Source organism: Trachurus trachurus, assembly GCF_905171665.1.
Source record: "Trachurus trachurus genome assembly, chromosome: 12".
NCBI lineage: Eukaryota > Metazoa > Chordata > Actinopteri > Carangiformes > Carangidae > Trachurus > Trachurus trachurus.
In genome coordinates, this window is record NC_139908.1 from 5812761 (window position 1) to 5834198 (window position 21438).

At 43.3% G+C, this 21438-nt stretch overlaps 1 protein-coding gene across 1 annotated transcript; it reads right to left on the reverse strand.

Annotated features, from left to right (window-relative positions):
- Positions 1 to 14989: 14989 nt before the first annotated feature.
- On the reverse strand, positions 14990 to 17751 carry LOC310995060 (zinc finger protein 703-like; the record flags this gene model as incomplete). The annotated part of the gene is made up of 2 exons (XM_083983989.1): positions 14990 to 16630; positions 17518 to 17751. The coding sequence occupies 2 exons, from the start codon at positions 17749 to 17751 to the stop codon at positions 14990 to 14992; spliced, it is 1875 nt and encodes a 624-aa protein (XP_083840115.1).
- Between the last annotated feature and the right edge of the window lie 3687 nt (positions 17752 to 21438).

Genomic DNA, 21438 nt, shown 5'->3' on the forward strand with positions numbered 1-21438 from the left:
AATTACTTAAACATATATAAAGCAATGACATTACAATGCTATGTATGCATTAGTTGCACCAGTATAATAATAATAACAAGTGGACATTTTTCTGCAAAACAACCAATACTTAGGACTTTAGCCTGTGAAACTGTGCCTGTAAATTTATTTCTTGGACAAAGTTCTAAGTCCCACAAATAAAAGTTATATTATTGTTGACACATTTTATCATCAATTAATATTACAGTAATGATGCAACAAAATCTTCAAAATCCATCAACTCTGGAAACTTCATCATAAGAATTTGATATAACGTTTAAACAACTACAACATCTGCATATTTTCTACATATTGTTTTTGTTTTTGGTCAGAGTTCAGATTTCTGCACCATAAATGAACAAATATAAAAGTTTACTGCCTAAAAACAACACTTTACTGTAACACCATCACGTTACGATGCGTCGACACACTCTGACCACCAGGAGGCGCTGGTGCAGTATTTTACAAAAGCATCAGCTCAGAGTTTGGTTTGTTTTTTGCACCAGACTTGTCAAGAGTTCATTAAACATCCAGGAGACAAAGGTGCAGCAGCAGCAGCGGCAGCAGCAGCAGCAGCAGCAGCAGAGAGCTATCAGCTAACAGCTAACAGCTAGTTAACCTTGGGTCATTAATCATGTGTGACAGGAACAGGAGGTTAAAGGATTCAAGGATTCAGTCACTTTAAACTACTGAGGAGAAGACGAAGACGTCGCCTGGGTTTACTGCTCTACATATCTACAATAACAACTACAGTTAAAGTCATAAACAGTCTTTTTCTTCCAGTCCTGAAGAGAGCTACAAGATGATTTAGTGTTAATTATAGACAGTGAAATACATTTTTGACAATAAATTCTTGATATAAAGGTGTTTTTTTTTGTTTTTTTCTTTTATGAAAATTGAAATTTGTCAACAGTTCAACACATATAGTCAGAAATATGACAGAAAATAATCTAATTTAGATTTAACATTCACAGAACGGTGTATTTTGTTCTTACTTTTCTTATCTCTGTTTTATTTTTGCTCTACCATGCCCTTATATTTTTATATTATGTGTGCTGCTGGATACTTGAATTTCCTTTGGGATCAATAAAGTATCTCTAAGTCTAAGTCTATTTCTTTCATAACTAGCAATAAATCTTCATGGTGAACAAATTCTACTATTAACTTCTACTATCCTTTGAATTAAAGTGCCAATGTTATGCTACTGTAACTTTTACAAAATTACTGATAATCACAGAGAAATAATATGTAAACTTAATTGGAAATTCATTTTAAATACATAAGAATTGGCTGATGTTTATCTGTACAAAAAACACAGATATGATGATGAAAAGTATAAAGGAGCATTACTGTAATTCAAAATACTGGACAAGGTACTGAGGGCTATCTGTTTCCCTTTGTTTCCAGTCTTTATGCTAAGATAAGCTAATCCCCATCTGACTGTAGCTTCATATTCAACATTTAGAGAGTGTGGTGTCAATCCTCTCCTCTGACTCTCAGCAATAAACCAAATATAAATGTTTTTTGTGTTTTTCTTTTCCTCCTTTTATAAATCCAAGTGAGAGTTTAGAGCCGGTCATATGTTCAACACTGTATGTGATGCATTGTGGGAGTTTTTCCTCCTGCTGAGAAACATCTCCTTCTGTGGCGAGAAGGCTTTTCAGAGGCTGTCAAGATACTGGAGCACGGGGAGACGTGGAACAAGGCAGGCATAGAGACAGAGTGTGTGTGTGTGTGTGTGTGTGTGTGTGTGTGAGAGAGAGAGAGAGAGAGAGAGAGAGAGTGCAAAAATGGAGGTTGTGACGGGGGAAGATTGAAGTCCTGTTAAGTGCTCTGCTTGAAAGCATGTCTGGCCTCATTAGCTGTCAGTTGTAACAATACTGAACTGGCAGTGAAGACAGGTTGGAGTCTCGTGGTCATAAATCACTCCCCGACAGCCGCCTGACAAGCTGGGAACCGGCGCTCAGGCACGGGCACCTCTCAGCCTCCGAGCCTCGACACTGCACAGGCTCACGGCCCTGCAAACCCCCCTTCCTCCTCCTCTTCCTCCTCCTCCTCTTCCTCCTCCTCCACACTGGAGCTGCTACCTGCAGCAGCAAAATGTGCAGAATGAGGGCAGCTTGACTCCTGTGTGTCCGTCCATTAGCTAAATGAGTGGTGGATGTGGTGGATAGAAACGGAGTAAATTTACTTGAGTAGCCTACATATTCAGAGGATTTGTACTTTACTTGAGTATTAGATTTCTTTGGTACTTATTACTCTTACTTGAATACATTTCCAAGACAAATATTTTTTTACTTTTACTCGAGTTAATTTCTAGGAAGGCTGAAAAGTACTCGTTACTTTCAGGTCTGCTAAACCCTAACCCCTAAAAGCAGCACATCAGTGCAGGTGGTTTCAAAGAGTTAATTCTCAAAAAACAAGAGTTAAAAGCTCCTTAAATTCATTTAGAAAAAATTATAGTAATTCATTGATGTGAAAAATAAGAAATTTACTCTTACTCTTACTTTTACTTAAAGTAAATTTAAAGGCATGTACTTTGGATACTTGAGTACCTTTAAAAGCAAGTACTTTTTTACTCTTACTCGAGTAACATGTCGACTGAGCTACTTTTACTTGTAACAGAGTAAATTTTGACCAGTAGTATTTGTACTCTTACTCAAGTAATGGGGTTGAGTACTCTGTCCATCTCTGTGAGCGGTGGCTGTGGTGGATTCTCAGAGGCCGAGGAGGAGGAGGAGGAGGAGGAGGAGGAGGAGGAGGAGGAGGGGGGGGGAGAGGGGGGGGGGGGGGGGTAAAGAGCTAAAGAGCAGGGCCTGCAGGTCATTAATCACGGCCCCTGACATGCAGAGCAGGAGGCCGCGGCTCCCTCTGCATACAGCTGCCGGGGCCACACTCGGTGCTCAGGCTGGATGTGTTGACCCTGCTCCCCCTCCTCCTCCTCCTCCTCCTCCTCCTCCTCCTCCTCCTCCTCCTCCTCCTAACGCCTGTGGCTCTCATCTGTCCGACTCCTTCACTGTTTGTGTCAGTCATCATGAGCTCCGTCAGGCTCCTCCTCCTCCTCCTCCTCCTCCTCCACAGTAATAACCTCTGAGACGCTGCGTTCGCAGGTTTTTCTGCACATGATGTTTTTATTTCAGGATGAACTGTAACGACCCGAGTAAAGACCTCCGGTTTTACCTCCCAGCCCCCCCAGCACCATAACGTCGCCATAGCAACTAGCACAGCATAGCATATCAACACTTTTTTCACAACCGTGGTGTTTTTAATATTTGTATATAGCTATTAATTCTACTATTTAATTATTCTTTTGTCTATGCGTTTACCGCTTTTATCATCTGTCTTTACTGCCTACTAGCCTATTGTAACACCTGTATTTCCCCCCACATTAATTATCGTTATCGTTAACATTAATGCTAACGCTAACACTAATGCTAATGCCGGATCAACAAAGCACGTACAGCCTTCATAAAACTTAAGCAAATCTGGAAATCAAGCCAATACAAAACAAAAACAAAACTAAGGATATACCAAAGCTGTGTACTGTCGACACTACTGTATGGTGCGGAATGCTGGAAGACTACAGAAAGTGACATATACACAAACTATCCCCTTTTCACACATCATGCCTGCGCAAAGTCCTACATATATTCTGGCCCAAGACCATCTCAAACAATAAACTTCTCAACATTACCCAACAAGACCACATGTACAATATAATCACAAGGCGAAGATGGTCCTGGATTGGCCATGTCCTCAGGATGGACACCAACGCTATCCCAAGAGTCGCTCTACATTGGACCCCAGAGGGCAAAAGAAAGAAAGGGAGGCCCAAAATGACATGGCGTAGGACTATAGAGAAGGAACTACAACAGCACCACCAGAGCTGGGGAACCACCGAGAAGATGGCCAAAGACAGACAGAAGTGGAGGGACTTTGTTGCTGCCCTATGCGCCATCCGGCGTAATGGGGATAAGTAAGTAAGTAACACTAATGCTATCGTTATTGTTAACGTTAATGCTAACGCTAACACTATCGTTATTGTTAACGTTAATGCTAACGCTAACACTATCGTTATTGTTAACGTTAATGCTAATGCTAACACTATCGTTATTGTTAACGCTAATGCTATCGTTATTGTTAACGCTAACGCTATTGTTATTGTTAACGCTAACACTAATGCTATCGTTATTGTTAACGTTAACGTTAATGCTAACACTAACGCTATCGTTAACGCTAAGACTATCGTAAAATGCTATCGTTATCATTATCGAACTTGGACTTTTCACCTTTTCACCAAACTTTTGGTTTTACACCAGCAGCTCCCATCAGTTACTTTTAAAAAGTAATTTGTTATAGTTACTAGTTACTTTACCCAAAAAGTACTACAGTTCTACATCATAAAAGTAATTGCCAGGAAAAGAATATTGTGTTACTTTTAAAAAAAATAATATGCTGCAATATGTCGAATTACTTGGACTCGCCCTCTTCACGCTAACTGAGTGAGTTGGTTAGTTCCAGATAAACGTTTTGATCATATGATGTAAAACAGATTTCAGTTTCTGATGGAGGTTAAATGTTAAGTCACTTGATTACAAACATAGCCTATTTATTTTTACTGCTGAGTTATTGATGAAGTCAGAGAATCCATCAATAACAATTTTTCATAGTCAATTACTCCACAAGTGATTTAAAGCCTTTTGTTTTATAAACATTTGAGCCTCTTGGAAATGATTACATGGTGGATTTTTTAGATAAATACCCAGATGAATTCATTTATCCACTAGAGGAAACTCACCCGTCCTTCAGCTCATTTAAATGAATAATAGCAATAAACTTCCATTTTATCTTGTAAATTTGATTTTTTGTTTGTTTATTGGAGTAAAAACAAACAATATGACGATGTTACTTTGGGCTGTTTATATTTTTCATATTAAAAACAAAGTGAATTTATTGAAAAATTATGGAATGCTGTCATGTTTCTCTGCATCCTGACAGTTTCTTGTTCCTTCCTGAGTTAAAGTGCAACAAGTGGTTTTTTCCCATAACATTATGATGTCATAGTGAATATCAGTCATATCAAATGTCTTTTGAATGACTTTTAAGGGTTAAACTGTGTCGTGAGAGGTAAAAGAATTTGTGAAATACTGACAAAAGATGTGTTTTGTGCCGTCACAGTGACCTTGACCTTTGACCTTTGACATCTGAGAACCAAAATCTAATCAGTTTAAACCAAATCTGACAGTCTGGGAAGTAAACAATTGAGTTAAAAGGGATTCAGTTAAACGACATCTACAAGGTCAAGAATGAACTTTCACCTTCGTTATTCTTGACTCATCTTCTTCCTCTTTTGTGCGTCATCTCCATTGAGACGCCATCATCATCCTCCTCGTCCTCCTCCTGGTCCAAACCTCAGAGCTCCACCGTCCTCGTTCCCGTCCGCTGACATCACACACCACACCACATCCCATAATGTCGTCTTGTCGGCCTCGGAGACCTGGCTGCAGCTGTTTCCACGGCGATGAAAGCCAGGGAGGCCGCGAGACGCTGAAATACCGTTTCATCATTCGCAGCCTCTAAATCAGGAGCCGAGGCGCGCGGTGAAAGACGACTCCTCGCGCCGCGGGGCCTCGTGAGACGTTCAGGAACATCTGGACCGCAGGGCCTCGTGAGACGTTCAGGAACATCTGGACCGCGGGGCCTCGTGAGACGTTCAGGGAACATCTGGACTTTCTGTGGACTCGGCTGATTCTGCAGGACGTGTTGACGACGCTCACAGGTGAAGAATTACAGCGTGAAATGTATTAAATATATGAAATACATGACGGAAACCAGAGGAAGATGTCTTCTTCTTGTTCCTGTTCTTCTTTTACTTGTTGTTGTTCCTCCTCTTCTTCTTTTTGTTCTTCCTCTTCTTGTTCTTTTACTTGTTGTTCTTCTTCCTACTTCCTCCTCATTTTCTTCTTCCTTTTCCCTTTCTTCTCCTTCTTCATTTTTCTCTTCTCCTTTTTCTTCTTCTTCCACTTCTCCTCCTCCTTCTCCTCCTCCTCCTTCTCTTCTTCCCCTTCTCCTTCTTCTTCCTCCTTCTTTTCCTTCTCATTCTCTTCTTCCTCCTTCTCCTTTTCTTCTTCTTTTTGTTCTTCTCCTTCCTCCTTCTCTTCGTCCTCCTTCTCCTTCTTCTTCTACTTCTCTTCTTCCTCTCATCATCTTCTTCTTCTTCCTCCTTCTCCTCCTCCTTCTCTTCTTCCTCCTTCTCCTTCTTTTCCTTTTCCTCCTCCTCCTTCTCCTTCTCTTCTTCCACTTCTCCTTCTCCTTCTCTTCTTCTTCCTCCTCCTCCTCTTCTCCTCCTCCTCCTGACTGGAGTTCTCCTTTTACAGATTGATGGGAGACCTCTGAAGCTTCTCAGACATTTGGTGCCACGACAACAACGTCCTGTGAGCTGTTTCAAACAATGAACTTTCTGTTACCAGTGTGTTGAACAACTGACAGAGTAGGCCTATCTATTTATCTATTTATCTATTTATTGATTGATTTGGGGTTGTTTGTGTGTATGTGTGTATGAATGTGTGTTTATGGTGTGGTAAGTCTGTGGTCGGGTACTGATACTGTCCTGGAATTTGTGAATAAAGTGTGGTTGTAAAAATCAAAAAAATCTTTTTCCTCCTCCTCCTCCTCCTCTTCTTCTTCCTCTCCCTCCTTCTTCTGCTTCTCATCAGACGCCGACAGATCTGAAATTACAGGAAACGTTTTCACTGTAATGAAACGTTTAACTAACGTCTCAGTTTCTGTTGTTGCACCTGTTGTCAAACATTTCACAACTTTCTCACAGCAACGACATTGAAGGAAACTTCTGGAAAATGAAGATGAACGTTTTGTTAAATTAAAATAATAATCAGATTTATTATTATTATTGTGTCAGACTGAATCAGCTGCAGCTAACAGGCTAAAGCTAACAGACTTATCAATGTTTCAGGATCAACACCTCAGTGACACCTGGAAGGGCAGAAACGTTCACGAGGAGTCAAAGGTGAACTCAGTGGATTTTGATAGTTTTTTTTTCGTGTCTTGCCTCACTCCCGAGTCCATGACAAGCAGATAGACACCATCCTTTCGACTGTGCGTGCAGTACGAGGGAGATAGAGCCGTATCGCCCGTAATTAGCTTAGCTCAAACGCTGGAAGTGTATAGGTAGTGTTAGCCTGCCTCCACCTAAAGTCATCAGAGAAACTCTTCAGCAACTCTAAACGGAAACCGACGGGCCGATCTTCATCTCAGAGCTGACAAAACTCTCCGGTAAGGCATCTTGAGCGGTCAGATGCCGGTAACGGGACGAGATCGGTCAAAACGGAGGGTTCAAGCAAAGACGGTTTATTTTGGTTCAAGCTAGCTACATCGAGGGTAGGTTAGCTTCCTATTTCAAAGTAAAAGCACAAATTCTATCGTCATGGTTTTCTGTATGTAAAGGGCAACGGGTGTTTTATTTTGTGAAAGTAACCGGAAGTGCGTTGGTCACAACAGCTAGCTTGAATAGCGCCGAATTCGTCCAAACAAAATTGTAAACAGCTGGTATTTAGACAAATTAACGACACACTGCTGATCTAAACGGCTACTTTCCCACCTAAAAATGTTTGAAATGTCGATAAAGTGATATATTTACAGAGTTTAGAGCTAAAATGAAATCAGCTTCTGACTGCTGATTTCGGCTCGGGTAGGAGGCAGGCTAACACTACCTATACACTTCCAGTGTTTGAGCTAAGCTAATTACAGGCAATACGGCTCTATCTCCCTTATTACTGCACGCACAGTCGAAAGGATGGTGTCTATCTGCTGGTCATGGACTCGGGAGTGAGGCAAGACACGAAAAAGAAATGTTGGCATATAACTTTAAAGGTCAAGGCTGTAGTGACATCACAAACGACAGTCTTGGCCTTCTGAGTGTAGGATCTAGTGGGACTAGTCTGCGTGGCGGAGGGATACGAACCACGAGCAGCAGGTGATTCTAATAATCTTCTAAAATTTAAAATATTCACTCCAGTCGCCACATGCAGGATATTATGAACCAAAACACTTCATGGAGAGAGAGAGTTGCATGTCAGCGGTTAATGGTGCGTGCAGAGGACATGCAAATAGAGAAGGGAAAACAAATAGAGTGGCATGTGAAGACATCATCACGGGGGCCGCACTGTTTTCTGATGTTTCGCCTTGAACAAACGACTAATTGATGAATGGAGGAAAGCAGGTGGCAAATTAACCAACAACAGAAACAACAGAAACGCTCATTAGCTGCAGCTCCAGTTTTTTTTTCTTTTCTTTTTTGTTGTTATTGCACTTTATTTCTCCAGTTTTCCTCGGTAACCTTTGCACATTTCTTTCTTTTTCTTTTACTACTTCCAACACACACACACACATGCACACACACACATGCACGCACACACACATCCTGTCTGATCTAAGTTAGTGGCAGGGATCAGGTCTGGTGGTTAGACTAAACAACAGCATTTGAGTGGATTTGCTCGCTCTCATTAATCATCCTGACAGCTTGAAAAACAACATTTCCTCCTTAATGACTGTATTTGAGTAATCATGGCTGCTCATTTCCATGCAAGCATCTCATTCTCTCTCTCCCTCCCCCTTTTTCTCTCCATTTCTCCCCCTCTCTCCCTCTTTCTTTTTCTTTCTTTCTGTGTATCTTGGACTATTTTTTTCTGACCTCCCAAGTCTGTGGCCGTGGCGTCGGTGCCAGGTCACACCGGCCAATTACAGCCGCTCATGTTCACGAAGAGGGTGAAAAACCAGAAAACCAATGAGAGAATGCGACTGATCCAGATGCAGGAGGAGGAGGAGGATGGTGTCACCCCTCCTCCTCCTCTTCATCTTCCTCCCTCCCCCTGTGCATGCGGCTAACCCACCGGCACCCGCTGGCCTCCAGGCCTCCGCTCGGTCGCTGCCAAAGCACGTTTTTCCGTTAAGCGTCGGGCGTGTGATGCATGAGAGCTGACAAGTGAGCGAGGAGCCCTCAGATCAGAACCAGCTGGGGCCGCGCACATTAGCACAGAAACCATAATTGCGTTTGCCCTCTTGTGCACCACTAAACTCCCTCTGTCGACATTTTTCTGACAAACAGACAAGAGAGGAAAGAGACGTGGTGGTGGGACAGACCTTCTTTTCTTTTTTAAGAAATACAAATACCTGCTGAAGTGCACAGCTAATTCACTGGAAGGTGTGTGTGTGTGTGGATCAGCTCGACCTCCAAGTGGTTTTTCTAGAGTTTTTTTTTCTCTCTTTCTACAAGCGAGAAAAAAAAAGAGAGTGTATTTTGAACATTTCTCGCCGCCTGTGGGTGGATGTAAGTGATGGGTTTATGGCGGTGGAGAAACATCGGTACAGCACGGCTGACATCTGTGTCCTCTTTATTTTTGGACCACTTGAAAAGCCCTCATAGTCGGATGATGGATGAAGTGATAAAATTGGAGAGGAGACAAAATGAAAGCAGAGGAGTCGGTTTCTGGGAAACAGTTCGCTGTGTTAATCTGTAACTCACAGAGAAAGAGAAAAGAGGGAGAGTGTGTGTGTGTATGTGAATGTGTGTGTGTGCGTGGAGGCAGATGTTGCTCATTTCTGACTGAGCTTAATGGTTTTAATGCAGGAAACTGTTTCACTATCTCTGAGGACAAAAGAGGAGGAGGAGGAGAAAGAGTCCAGAGACACAAACAAACGTCAACTGTTCCTCTCCGACCTCCCTGGGTTTCTTTTATTTTTTGTTTTTTTTTATTTTGGCCTCTGCACCGGTTCATTCTGATAAAGAGGTGAAAGACTTGTCATGTAGCAAAAGGAGCAGCCTCACACACTCTGTCATCATTAATCACTGCTGCTGTCAGGCCGGCGGCCCCCACCTCCAACAACAACAACTCCAACTACAACACCACCACCACCATCATCATCACTAGGCAGCAGAACGACGGCCTCACAGCTCCGGCTTTAATTCAATTGGTAACTGAGAGCCGAGTGGAGCAGATGGAGGGATGAGGAGACGTGGGCGGGAAGAGTGAAGCAGGAACTTCGACTTCTTCACGACAGGAACATAAAAGGAAAAAGAGCAGGAAGTGTGAAAGAGAAGAGGAAATATCATGTGACACATTCGTTAGGTTAATTAGCGACTCTTATAAGTGTCCATATTGTTGACTTCGCCCTCACATGATGTCACCTCTGCATGGAGAAGTGGTGAAGCTATTGGACGGAGCTAATACACTGCAAAAACTCAAACTCTTTCCAAGAATATCTGTCTTATTTCTTGTCAAAATGTCTAATTTCCAGTCAAAACTAATCTCTTTCCACTTTAAATAAGACTCATCACCTAAAAATGAACTTGTTTTTAGATCATTTTCACTTGTTTCAAACTAATTTTCACTTGAAATAAGTAGAAAAATCTGCCAGTGAAAGCAAGTTTTATGTGCTTGTAATAAGGAAGAAAACTTGCTCCACTATCAGATTTTTCGACTTATTTCAAGTGAAAATATGCTTGAAAGAAGTAAAAAGTGTCAAAAACAAGTTACTTTTCATGTGATGAGTCTTATTTTAAGTACAATGAGATTTGTTTTGACTAGAAATTACATTTTGACTAGAAATAAGACAAATATTCTTGGTAAGATATTTGAGTTTTTGCAGTGTGGATCTCTAAACAAACATATTAAGTTTGTTGTCACTTGCAGACATTGAAATTTAAAGCATCATGTAATTTAACAATTTTACTCCTGGACCACCAGGAGGCGCCTGTGGTCAAGTTGCATCGTACGTTAGCGTCAGAGGTTCGACTTCACTCATCTTGTTGTTGTACTGTATCATCTAAAAAAACACAATTTGTATCTGATCTTACAAGGTTGGTTTTCAGCCAAGAGACGCTAGGTGGAAGGCAGAGAGCCTCCATTCTCCCTGGAATAAGCTACAAGTCATTGATTTAACCATCACAATCAATCTGAAGCTGTTTAATTCAGGTAAAAATCCTGAATAGTTCTTTGTTAAAAGTAGGGAAAAAAACATCGTACAGTATCTTAATTAAACTGAACAAATGCATTTTGTTTATTACCAACAGATGGCATCCAAGTCCAACTTAGGCTACGTCCACACTGCTACAAGTTCATTTTAAAGTATCAAGACAAATGTTTCAGAGACGACATTTCTCCGATAAGTAGATTATTGGAGAAAAAAAACACAACAACAAAAAGCTGCAGAGTTAAAAATGCAGAATTTAACCCTTAGTGGTCTTATTGCATCACATTAAAAATGTTTACTGCACCAGTGTTTGCACATCAGCACCTGTATGACCAAAGACCAAACGTTTGATTTATTTTGACATGTTTCTGTATCAACATACCGGACATAAAACACACAACATCTGCTTCTTGATGGTCGAACAGCATCAAACGAACTGTGACAGAAAGTTTGACGTCAGTAGCCTACTTCCACCAAAGACGATCAGGAAGGTTAAAGGACAACAGGTGCAACGACGAAAAGGTCGACGATGACACTTTGATTTTTTATTATCATGTTTGATGTTTTTTATGTTTTGAAGTCGACCAGGTCTATAGTCCAGCGCTTCTACAGGTCTCAGTTCTTCACTGTCCACTATAAAAAACTGAGACTTTTATGAAAACTTTAAAGTTCAAGGTGAAAATGAATGTTAAAACATTGTTGACGGAGCTGTGACAAACAACAGCAGCAGCTTATCAGCCCGTTTCTCCTGCACAGTGGGTCTGGAGTGCAGCCAACTCATCTCTCAGACTTAATAAACTAAGTGCGTCTGTTTTCTGGGACATACTGTATATCTGGGCAACGTGAAACCTCCATACAGGATCTCGTGCCCTCCGGTCGAACCCATACGCCCCCCTCTGCCCCCCCCCTATAGCAGCATCTCAGACCACGGAAACAGGAGCGCCGTGTCCCGTTACAGCGCCGCCCGGCCGGGGGACGGGGACGGGCTGCTTTGCTTTGACCCCTGTGGGTCCTTCGCCTCTTCGTCTCTCCTCTCTTGTCAGGAGTTGTGAGTGACCAGCGTGGGTCATCTATACTTCTCAGAGGGTGTCACAGTGTCATGTTGCTAGGAAATGGGCATATTACCGCTGCCAATCACGCAGCAGCAGCAGCAGCAGCCGCCGCGGTAACTCGAGTTACCGACTGTCAGGAGAAGATTTCATCTCCGGGTCGGACACACACACACACACACACACACACATACGGGAAAAGCAGCAGCAGCACTTTGGGGCTCTGATGTTTATCTGGATCGTAGCTGCAGCACAGTATGTATTCATTACATCCTGATGCTTCTTTGTCGATGTTATAAAACACAATCAATGAGCTTTAAATAAGGACACAACAACAACTACTAGGCCTACTACTAATGCTGCTGCTGCTGCTTTGAGGTGACAGTGGCCGTCACAGAGGAACGCGAGCTCGATCCCTCTGGTTACAATCTCACTTGTCAACGCGGTGAAAAATTAGCGGAAGTAAAGCAACACCCAAAGTCATCAATCACAGTAAAAATAGCCTCCTGTACAATTCCACTCAGCACTGACACACCAATACATCTTCCTCTCACTACGCCACCTCTCCAAAGGCTTCAGGTCACATCTGAGAGCAGTTTGCGGAGCTATAATTACATAAATATATATATAGATATAGATTTAGATATATAAAAAGGATTTAATGTGATAGCCTATATAATCACTGGGGAAAGAGTGAGTTATATGATAAATAGTGACATGCTGACCTCAGATGGTCGTCTATATTATCTGTTATTGGAACATGAAAACAAATTCATCTCAAAATTATGATAAAGTTGAAAGAAAATTTAAGCTACAGATAAAATGGCTGAAGATTAAAAGCAGAAAAATGAAAAACATGCATTGAGGTGGCCATGTGAACTATTATTTTCATTTTCTGCGGATTTAGAAATGTGCATTTTATAAATATGAGAAGAGAAACGTTGACAAGTTTTCCCTATAATAAAAGCTGAACAAAACTTAAAAGTACAAAAGATTCTGTTTACAGTTGAGTTCTGTGTTGTTTTTACTTTTTTTAAAGCATTTTTTCTTCCCATCATTACTGTTTTTCTGTTTTTTCTTCTTATTTTTCTTGCAAAACTCAAAAGAAAGAAACATAAAGCCTTTTGTTGGTTCATATTACCTCATAACGTTTTGTTTTTTTGAGAAATGAAGACAACAGAAAATACATCTTCAGTGTTATTTATTTAACAAAATATGACCTTCCCCCCCCCCGCCGCCCTCTTTTTTCACTGGAAACCACCCCAAGTTTTACAAAAAAATATCACATCTCATTTTCATTGATTTGCTGTGAAAATAAAGAAACAAAGAAAAAAGAAAGAGAGAAAGAGAGAAAGAGAGAGATGTGATTTCAAACATTCATTCTGGAGAAGAGTTAAGACACGACATGTTCAACATCATCGTCGTCGTCGTCATCTGGCCTCCCCACGTGTTTCCCCACAGGACTGCGAGACGACTTATATCGTAAACATGAAAGCTAAGATTCCCGTAGAAAATAAATACAACGTCTCAGTAGGAATAAACAAAAACATAAGGAACCAAAACAAATCATCACAAACCGGTGGAGATGGATAAACAGTACAAGTGTGTTTGCGGCGAGGAGCCCGCATGCATCAGGAGGCGACTGTGGCCAAGACGCCCATCGGCCAATCAGCTCATTAGCTCATTAGCATCCCGCCATGACATCATCGTCATGAACAATCCTAGGAGCCGCTGCCCAAACGTCCAACCATCAGTTCTGCAAAAGTCACGTTAAGGGGCAGTCGCGTCCGATGGGCGAGTATCCGAGCGACATGCAAGAGCCAGGTGCGTCATGTGACGTTTAAGTAAGGAGGGGGCGGAGCCTGAGCGGGAAAACATCGAGATGATGCGTTAAAGAAAAAAGTGTGAAGATGCTCTCAAGTCAAAATCCAGGACTTCGCTCCTCCTCCTCCTCCGTGAATCCAGTCCAGTCACAGGGAGCAGCAACAACTCGCCGCAAACGTTAAAGTGACACTTTGGGAAACGCACAGAGCCTGAAGCTAGTTAGCCTAGCCTAGCCTGGCCTAGCCTAGCTTAGCTTAGCACAAACACAAGAGTTTCAATGGGTAATCAGGGCTGCCCCCCCCACACCAAAGATTTTCTTCAGTTGACGAGTAATCGTCATTTAGGGCCATTAGTCGACTAATCGCAGATAATGATGTTATGGTCGGCGTCGCGCTGGAATGCTAGTAAACGCTAAACACGCTAAATGGCTAATGGCCGCCATCGTCTCACACATCACACAGCTTATGAACTTGATTCATAGTTACTGTAACTCTAACTTTCTCACAACCGCGATATTGGTAAGTGACAGTGAGCGAGTGTTACAACTTCCTGTATCCGGCCCTTCAAATTAAAAGCCCTCTAGCCTTTCATACACAGTTCAGTCATAGACTACTGAACGCACAATAAGCCCTGGCTGTCGATCCCCACCATGCACACTACACTTTTTCTTTTAACATATATTATCTTAGCACTTAGTATTTATTAATAACTATTTCATATTAAATTCACTTTGTTAATACTGCATTGACTTGTGATAATTTTGACTTTTTCTATGACTGCCGTGTTTCTCAATGGCTGCACGGTATTTCTTTTTTATGTACGTTAAGTCAAATCGAAATCGAAATATGGATTTTGACTTAATTTTCTGTTTTGTTTTTTCTGCGACCAATCAACCAATGGAATTGATTTAGGTCGACTAATGACTTCTTGGTTGACTGACACTTGGTCGACTATTTGGGGGCAGCCCTGGTAATTAATGTTTATGCTAAGCTAGACTCGGCCCGCAGCCTCGTACTGTGACAGATCTGAGAGTAGAAACCGTCTTCTCTCCACCAGGAAGCGACGTTTATTTCCCAAACTGCCTCCTCCTTATAATTAAAGGAGCCGTGTCACTGGTAGCCCAGAGCGGAGGCCGATCCCAGTCTCTGGCTGTAGAGGGCGTAGTGGGGGTAGTACGGCCCCGTGGCGGGCAGCGAGTGCAGCGAGATGGGGGAGGGGCCCGGGGGCAGGTGGTGCACCTTGCTGTAGGGGTGGTAGCGAGCCAGACCCAGACCGGGCGGTGGCGGCCGGAGAGACAGCGAGCTGGACATGGCGGCGGCGCCCGGGTGCAGGTGGCAGGACGCCGGGCCGGCGGACGAGACCGCCAGCAGCTTGCTACTGTCCAGGCCGACGGGCAGCGCCGCCGTGTGCGTGCGGAGGTGCGCCAGCAGCTCGTCCGAGGAGGCAAAGCGTTTGTCGCAGGGGCCGCCGGCGGAGACCCAGTTGCAGGCGTGAGGCTGCGGGTCGTTGGGGAGCATGAAGCCGTAGGAGTAGAGCGGGTGCGAGAGCGAGGACGAGGCGGCGGCGGAGCTCTGGTGCAGCGAGTGCAGCGGGTGAGACGGGTAAACCAACGGGAAGCTGGACTTTAAAGCGGAGGAGGGGTCGTGGATGCAGGAGTTGCAGTTCCCGCCAACGCCGCCGCCGCCGCCGAGGTGCGACATGCCGGGGTAGCTCAGACAGTACGGGTCCCGGCACAGCCCCTGCATGAAGGACGGCGGCGACGCCCCCGTTAGCGGGCTGGAGCTCGGGTGCTTCGCCATGCTCCCGAACTGGGACGGGTAGCCGGCGGCGGCGGCTGCTGCGGCGGCGTAGGCCCCGACCACGGAGCCGTGGTAACCCATGTTGGAGGAGGAGGAGGAGGAGGAGGAGGAGGAGTGCAGCGGGAAGAGCGGCGGCGGCGGCGGCTGCTGGCTGCTCGTCTTGTACGGAGAAATGGGCGCCACGTGTCCGAGGTTGTTGGACTGAGACTCGGCGGCCGTCGTCTTCCCACCGCCGCTGCTGCCATCGTGGTTGGAGCCGGCGTCGGAGCTGCTGCCGTTGCTGCAGTTGGCGCTGGCTCGGACCAGGCTGGAGTTGGCGTGGAGCGGGCTGAGGCTGAGGCTGTCGGCGCTCGCCTTGTTCACCTCCGCCGCCTCCTTCTTTGGGTTGTTGCTGCTGCTGCTGCTGCTGCTGTTGTTGTTGTTGTTGTTGTTGCTGTTGCTGGTGGGGCTGCTCCGCTCGGGCGAGTGCAACGGCGGCGGTTGTCCACCAGGGGACGCGCTCCGTTTGTGTTGGTGCTGGTGGTGGTGGTGATGTCCTGATGGCGAGCCGCCGCTACCGCCTCTAGAGCCGGGCGAGGCGGCGTGGGGCGGGTACGGCTGCTGGCCGCCACCACCACTACCGCCGCTCGAGTTCCCGTTAGCGGCGGTGACGTTGTTGCCGGGGACTCTGAAGCCGACCTTGTCACTGCCACCGTCCCTACGACAGTCTCCGCTGCCGTTGCCTTTGTTGTACGGTTTGAAGCTGGACTTGTCGTCCAGCGAGGAGGAAGAGGACCGGTGCTCCCCCAGCTTCAGGCCGCGGCCGCTCGACTCCTTGTCGCCATGGCTACAGGAGGAGGAGGAGGAGGAGGAGGAGGAGGAGCCCAGCTTGGAGGAGGACGGAGGGTCTGGTTTACCGATCTGAGAGCAGGTCTGAGCCAGCAGGGCCAGAGGACTCTTCTTCGCGTCCAGCTACGACAAAACAAAACAAAAAAAACTGATTAGATCCTGAACTTCATCCTCATGTGTCATTGTTACAGATGTTTTTTTTTAGCTTTTATACTTAAAAAAACACAACATAAACAACTATAATCAACTGTAAACTGACTCACACAACAGCTGCAACTGTTATTTTTCTAATCGATTAATCTGACAGTCATCAACTCTGAGTCATAAATAGTAAAAACACCAGATATAACATCCTGAAACTCAGTGATTTGTCGCCACGTTGTCTCCTCGATTAATCGGCACATAAATAATCACCAACTATCTTAGCAATTGATTAATTGTTTCATCCTTTTTCAAGCAAAAACAATAATCTAAAAGAAGAAAGAAAGAAATAAGAATGATGATTGTTCTATTTTTCCTTTTTATTTTTAAGCCTCTTCAACATGAACACGTCCTAACTCCTCAGGCTGTGGCTGCTGTGACTGGTATTTATTGACACTAAATGTTTAATCAATACAATGAATTAATAACAACATTACAGCTGCAGCTCTGACAATCATCTAAAAGGCTAAAAAAAAATGGATTAACCATCATATATGACAGAGTGGAGTCGTAAAAACGCAGATTTAAGAAATAGATATGGGTTTCGACCTAATGAATAATCAATATATTGACTAATCGACGCTCATTTAAATATATAATTAAGTTCTCACTAGACTAGAGAGTGCAGGGTTTAACATCAGCAGCTTATGATGTAAGTTTATCTTTGTTTGTTTAAAGGTCAGAGTTGACTGTGGGGTCAAAGACACGTGAGGTTTTTTTAATATCTAGGCCTATATGTTTCTTTAATGAGGCTTGCGCTCGTTATGATGGTATAATAAAGGTGTAATAAATAATAAATAACAACAGACCTCGATGCTGACCGGTGCGGACGTCAGTGGCTGTAAATACTCGGGGTGCAGCAAGTGTCCGGTGTGCGCGGTCAACATCTTGATGAGGCGGATGGGAAGCCGCTTCGCCTGCCGGAGAGGGTCCAGGGGGGTCAGCAGGGAGACCGCGGCGCCGGGCCAAGAGTGCTGACAGGCGGTCACCTCACCGAGCTCGATCCGCTGACTGTGCGCTGCTCCGGGGGGGAGATATTTCATCTGTGTGGGGTCGGTCGGTGCATGTGCGTTATAGTCCGGAGCGGTGTCTTTTTTTTTTAAAATTAATTAAAAAACGCGTTTGTTGTAATCCATTAAGTGTCCCAAAAAGAACCAGAAGCAGAACCACAGCTGGAAGTCCTCAAATGTCCCCACTGACAGGACCCAGAATGAAAGAAATGCGTCCTCATCTACGGCTCCTTTTTTAATCCAAAAACAATTATCCAAAATGCAAATAAGGAAAAATACACACAAAAAAAAGCAGATTAAAGTAGAGAATCCAACGGGTCAGACTGACACCGTGCTCCGTCCTGCACAGGAGGAGGGGAAAAAAAGCCCAGGATGAGTCCACTTCATCGGGGTTTCCTGGTCCCGTTGCTGCTGCTGCTCCGTGTCTCCGCTCCGGACCTCGATCAGCCGCTCTCTGAGCTCTGCAGGCGGACTTCAGAGCCGAGGCAGCCGCGCTCTGTCCACTGGGTGGCCGCATCGGTAATGAGATGGGCGGGGAGGAGGAGGAGGAGGAGGAGGAGGCGCGTGAGGGCGGGGCCAGATGATGATGATGATGATGATGATGGACCAAACAACCCCCCTCCCCTCCTCCCACCTCCCTCTCTGCTTTTAACCTTTATCAGCACACAGTGATATAAAGAGTCATAACTCACCAAGAGCTTTAAATAAACACGTGTGTGACGGAGAAGTTCAGTCTCATTGATGAACCAAGCTGGAACTTCACACATTAAAGCTGCTTCATCTCAGGATGTTTTATTGTCCACTAGGGGGCATCACAACAAGAGAGTTTTACCTGTGCTAATCTGTGGTATCAATATACTGATACTTTTATTGATTAAAGCAGCTAATGCATTACTTGAGGCAGTGGTTCACAACCTACTGGGCTTCAAGGTACTGCAGAATTAGTGAGAAAAACGTTTTTATAAATACAAATAATGTTTTTAAATAGCTTAAGTTGAAAATTTAAAAAACCTTTACGTTATTGGCAGACGAAGAACTTTTGGACTGCGTCATACATTAGTCATACAAAAGTTTCTAGTTGTGGTCTGCGATAGAAACTTTTAAGATGCAGAACGGTGCCGTTGGAGAACATTTAAGATGTGGAACTTTAAAATTGCAGCCTGTGGAACTTTTGAGTTACATACAGTATATTTTAAGCTGCACAACATTAAAGTTGTGTACTTTCTTAAGTTGCGCAATTTTTAAGTCATAGAACTTTTAAGTTAAAAAATTTAAATTTGCAGGAACTTTAGAGTTGTGTAACTTTTTATTTGCAGAACTTTAAAATTGCAACTGGTGACCGGAACTTTTATGTTGTTTTACATTTAAAGTTGCAGAACTTTTTATTTGCAGAACATTCAAGTTGCAGAACTTTTAAAAATTGTGGCTATTGATAGGAATGATCAAGTTATGGCCAATGGTAGGAACTTTTTAAAATGAAAGACGTGTAAATTGTGGAACTTTTGACTACAGAATTTTTACGTCACAGAGCTTTTAAGCTGCGGTGCTTGCAACCAGAGATAGGAACTTTTAAGTTGTGTCATGTTTAAAGTTGCAGAACTTTTTTAATCTGCAGAATTTTTAAGTTGTGGAACTTTAAAATTGCGGCAAACGATAGGAATGTTCAACTTTCTGCAAATTATAGGGACTTTTAAGTTACAGAGCTTTTGAAATTGCAACCAGTGACAGAAACTTTTAAGTTGCAGAACTTTTAATTTCAGGAAATGTTCAGGAATGTTCAAGTGACGACCAGTGACAGGAACTATTAAGTTGTTAGATGAACGACTTTGCCACTGGACCACATCACTGTTGTCTTCTTATGGGACTGCTGACACTTTTGATATTTTCAATTGGGCCACAAGTTGGAAAATGTTGTGAACCACTGATGTAAGGTAAATATGAGCTGAACATGTTATTAACATGTCACTTTAAATGTGAGGAAATTTTCTCTGATCGTTTCCTCCTGTTCAAAAACACGACAGATTGAGGTCGTAAATGACAAACGTTCCTTGCGTGATTCTTCCTCTAAACTGTAAATTAAAGATGGACGTAGCCTTCATGTCGTCTCACGCAGCGTTGTGAATAATACTTTAGGATTTGGGAGGAGGACCAGACGGGGTAATAACTCTCTCTTAATGTCTGAGCAGAAGGAACTCCCTGCAGGCGTTTGTGAGACGTCGTGTTCAAGCAGAGATGAAAATCGGAGATGAAGACTTGCTTTATATTTGTGTTTTCATAGAAGCTAATCACTGATCACAGTTCTCAGAGTTTTAATTCTGAGAACTAAACAAACTAAACCAAACTGTAGGCCACTCCCCAGGTCAACAGACAACAGATATTTATTTATAACCTCGTATCGTCAAGACCTACATTACTGTCTGTGGACGTTTTGGGCTTTTTCTGTTATGTCACATTGTGATTCTGCTTTTTTTGTACACAAAGAAACAGTCTGGCTTGTTTAAAAATAAAAATACATGGATTTTTAAAGGAAAAAATGAACAGAATCATAGATTTATATCTGAGCTGTAATCCATCTGTGTGTGTCTAATGTTTGCTCAAACTGGAGATAAATGAACTAAAGGCCCCGATGTCAAACGTGACTAAGAGACAAGATCTGACCTCAAAGTTTTTGGAGGGTTAGTGCAAAGTAAACAGAGTGTGAACCACAGAGCATGAGCTTCAGTCTCCAAGAGCCGTTTCAAAGATGCTGAACATCAGATGTTTGACATATGACCGAGCAGCGGTTAAAACCCAAAAGGGTCGTAGTCGTAGTCGTCTAAATGAAACCACCCAATCATAAATGTGCTGGAACAGGAAAAGATCCTCATCATGAACCACAGAGGAACAGGAGTTACACGGACACAAGAACCCGTTATTAAAAAACTAAAAATGCTGTTTTTGTGAGCGTAACGATGCAGAGAACAAAGTCAGCGAGCGGTGGAAAAGAAGTCATACGGTCACATGAGTCATCGTTCTCTCTGTCGCTGTCAGCAGGCTGATGAGCAACACGCAGAGCAAACACTGAAATGAGTTTTTTTACTGCTGCACATGTTCGGTGTCGACGTAGCGCTGCCGAGGTTTTCACTGTCATTCACTCACAAACTGAAATAAATCAACTTCGAAATCATAGAAAAGAGACAAACGTCCACAACCTGCAGGAGAGCAGCGGTCGTTGTCTGCACACAGGAGCTGCCAACAGAGTTTTAATGGGGACAGTTTGGAAAAATGTGAAGAAATACAATAGTGCAGCGTTGCATTTTTGTGTTTGCATCTCCACAATGTGTTGTTCTAAAACTTATCCACGAATACAAATCTTTAATATTGATTTTTCTATCTAAAAAGTTCTGAATATGCATCTGTACCTATTTCTACATGAGCTTAATCATGATGATTCCTACTTTATTCTTGTTCTGTAAAGTTTGTTCTCTGGTTTTTCTATACATAAGTGACAGAACAAAGGTAAAAAAAAAAGAAAAGATGCACAAACAGGACGAATCACATATTTGCTAATTGCTCATTTCCAAACCTTGGTAAGTTCACAAACCTGTTTGCAAAGTGTCGACCTGCTTGACACCGTCACGACAGATGTGTGCAGCTGCTGTTTAGATGTGAATCTCCCTCGCTATCAACGCTCGGGGCTTTAAGAAGACATTAAGCGTGTCTTCATTTACAACTTGATTT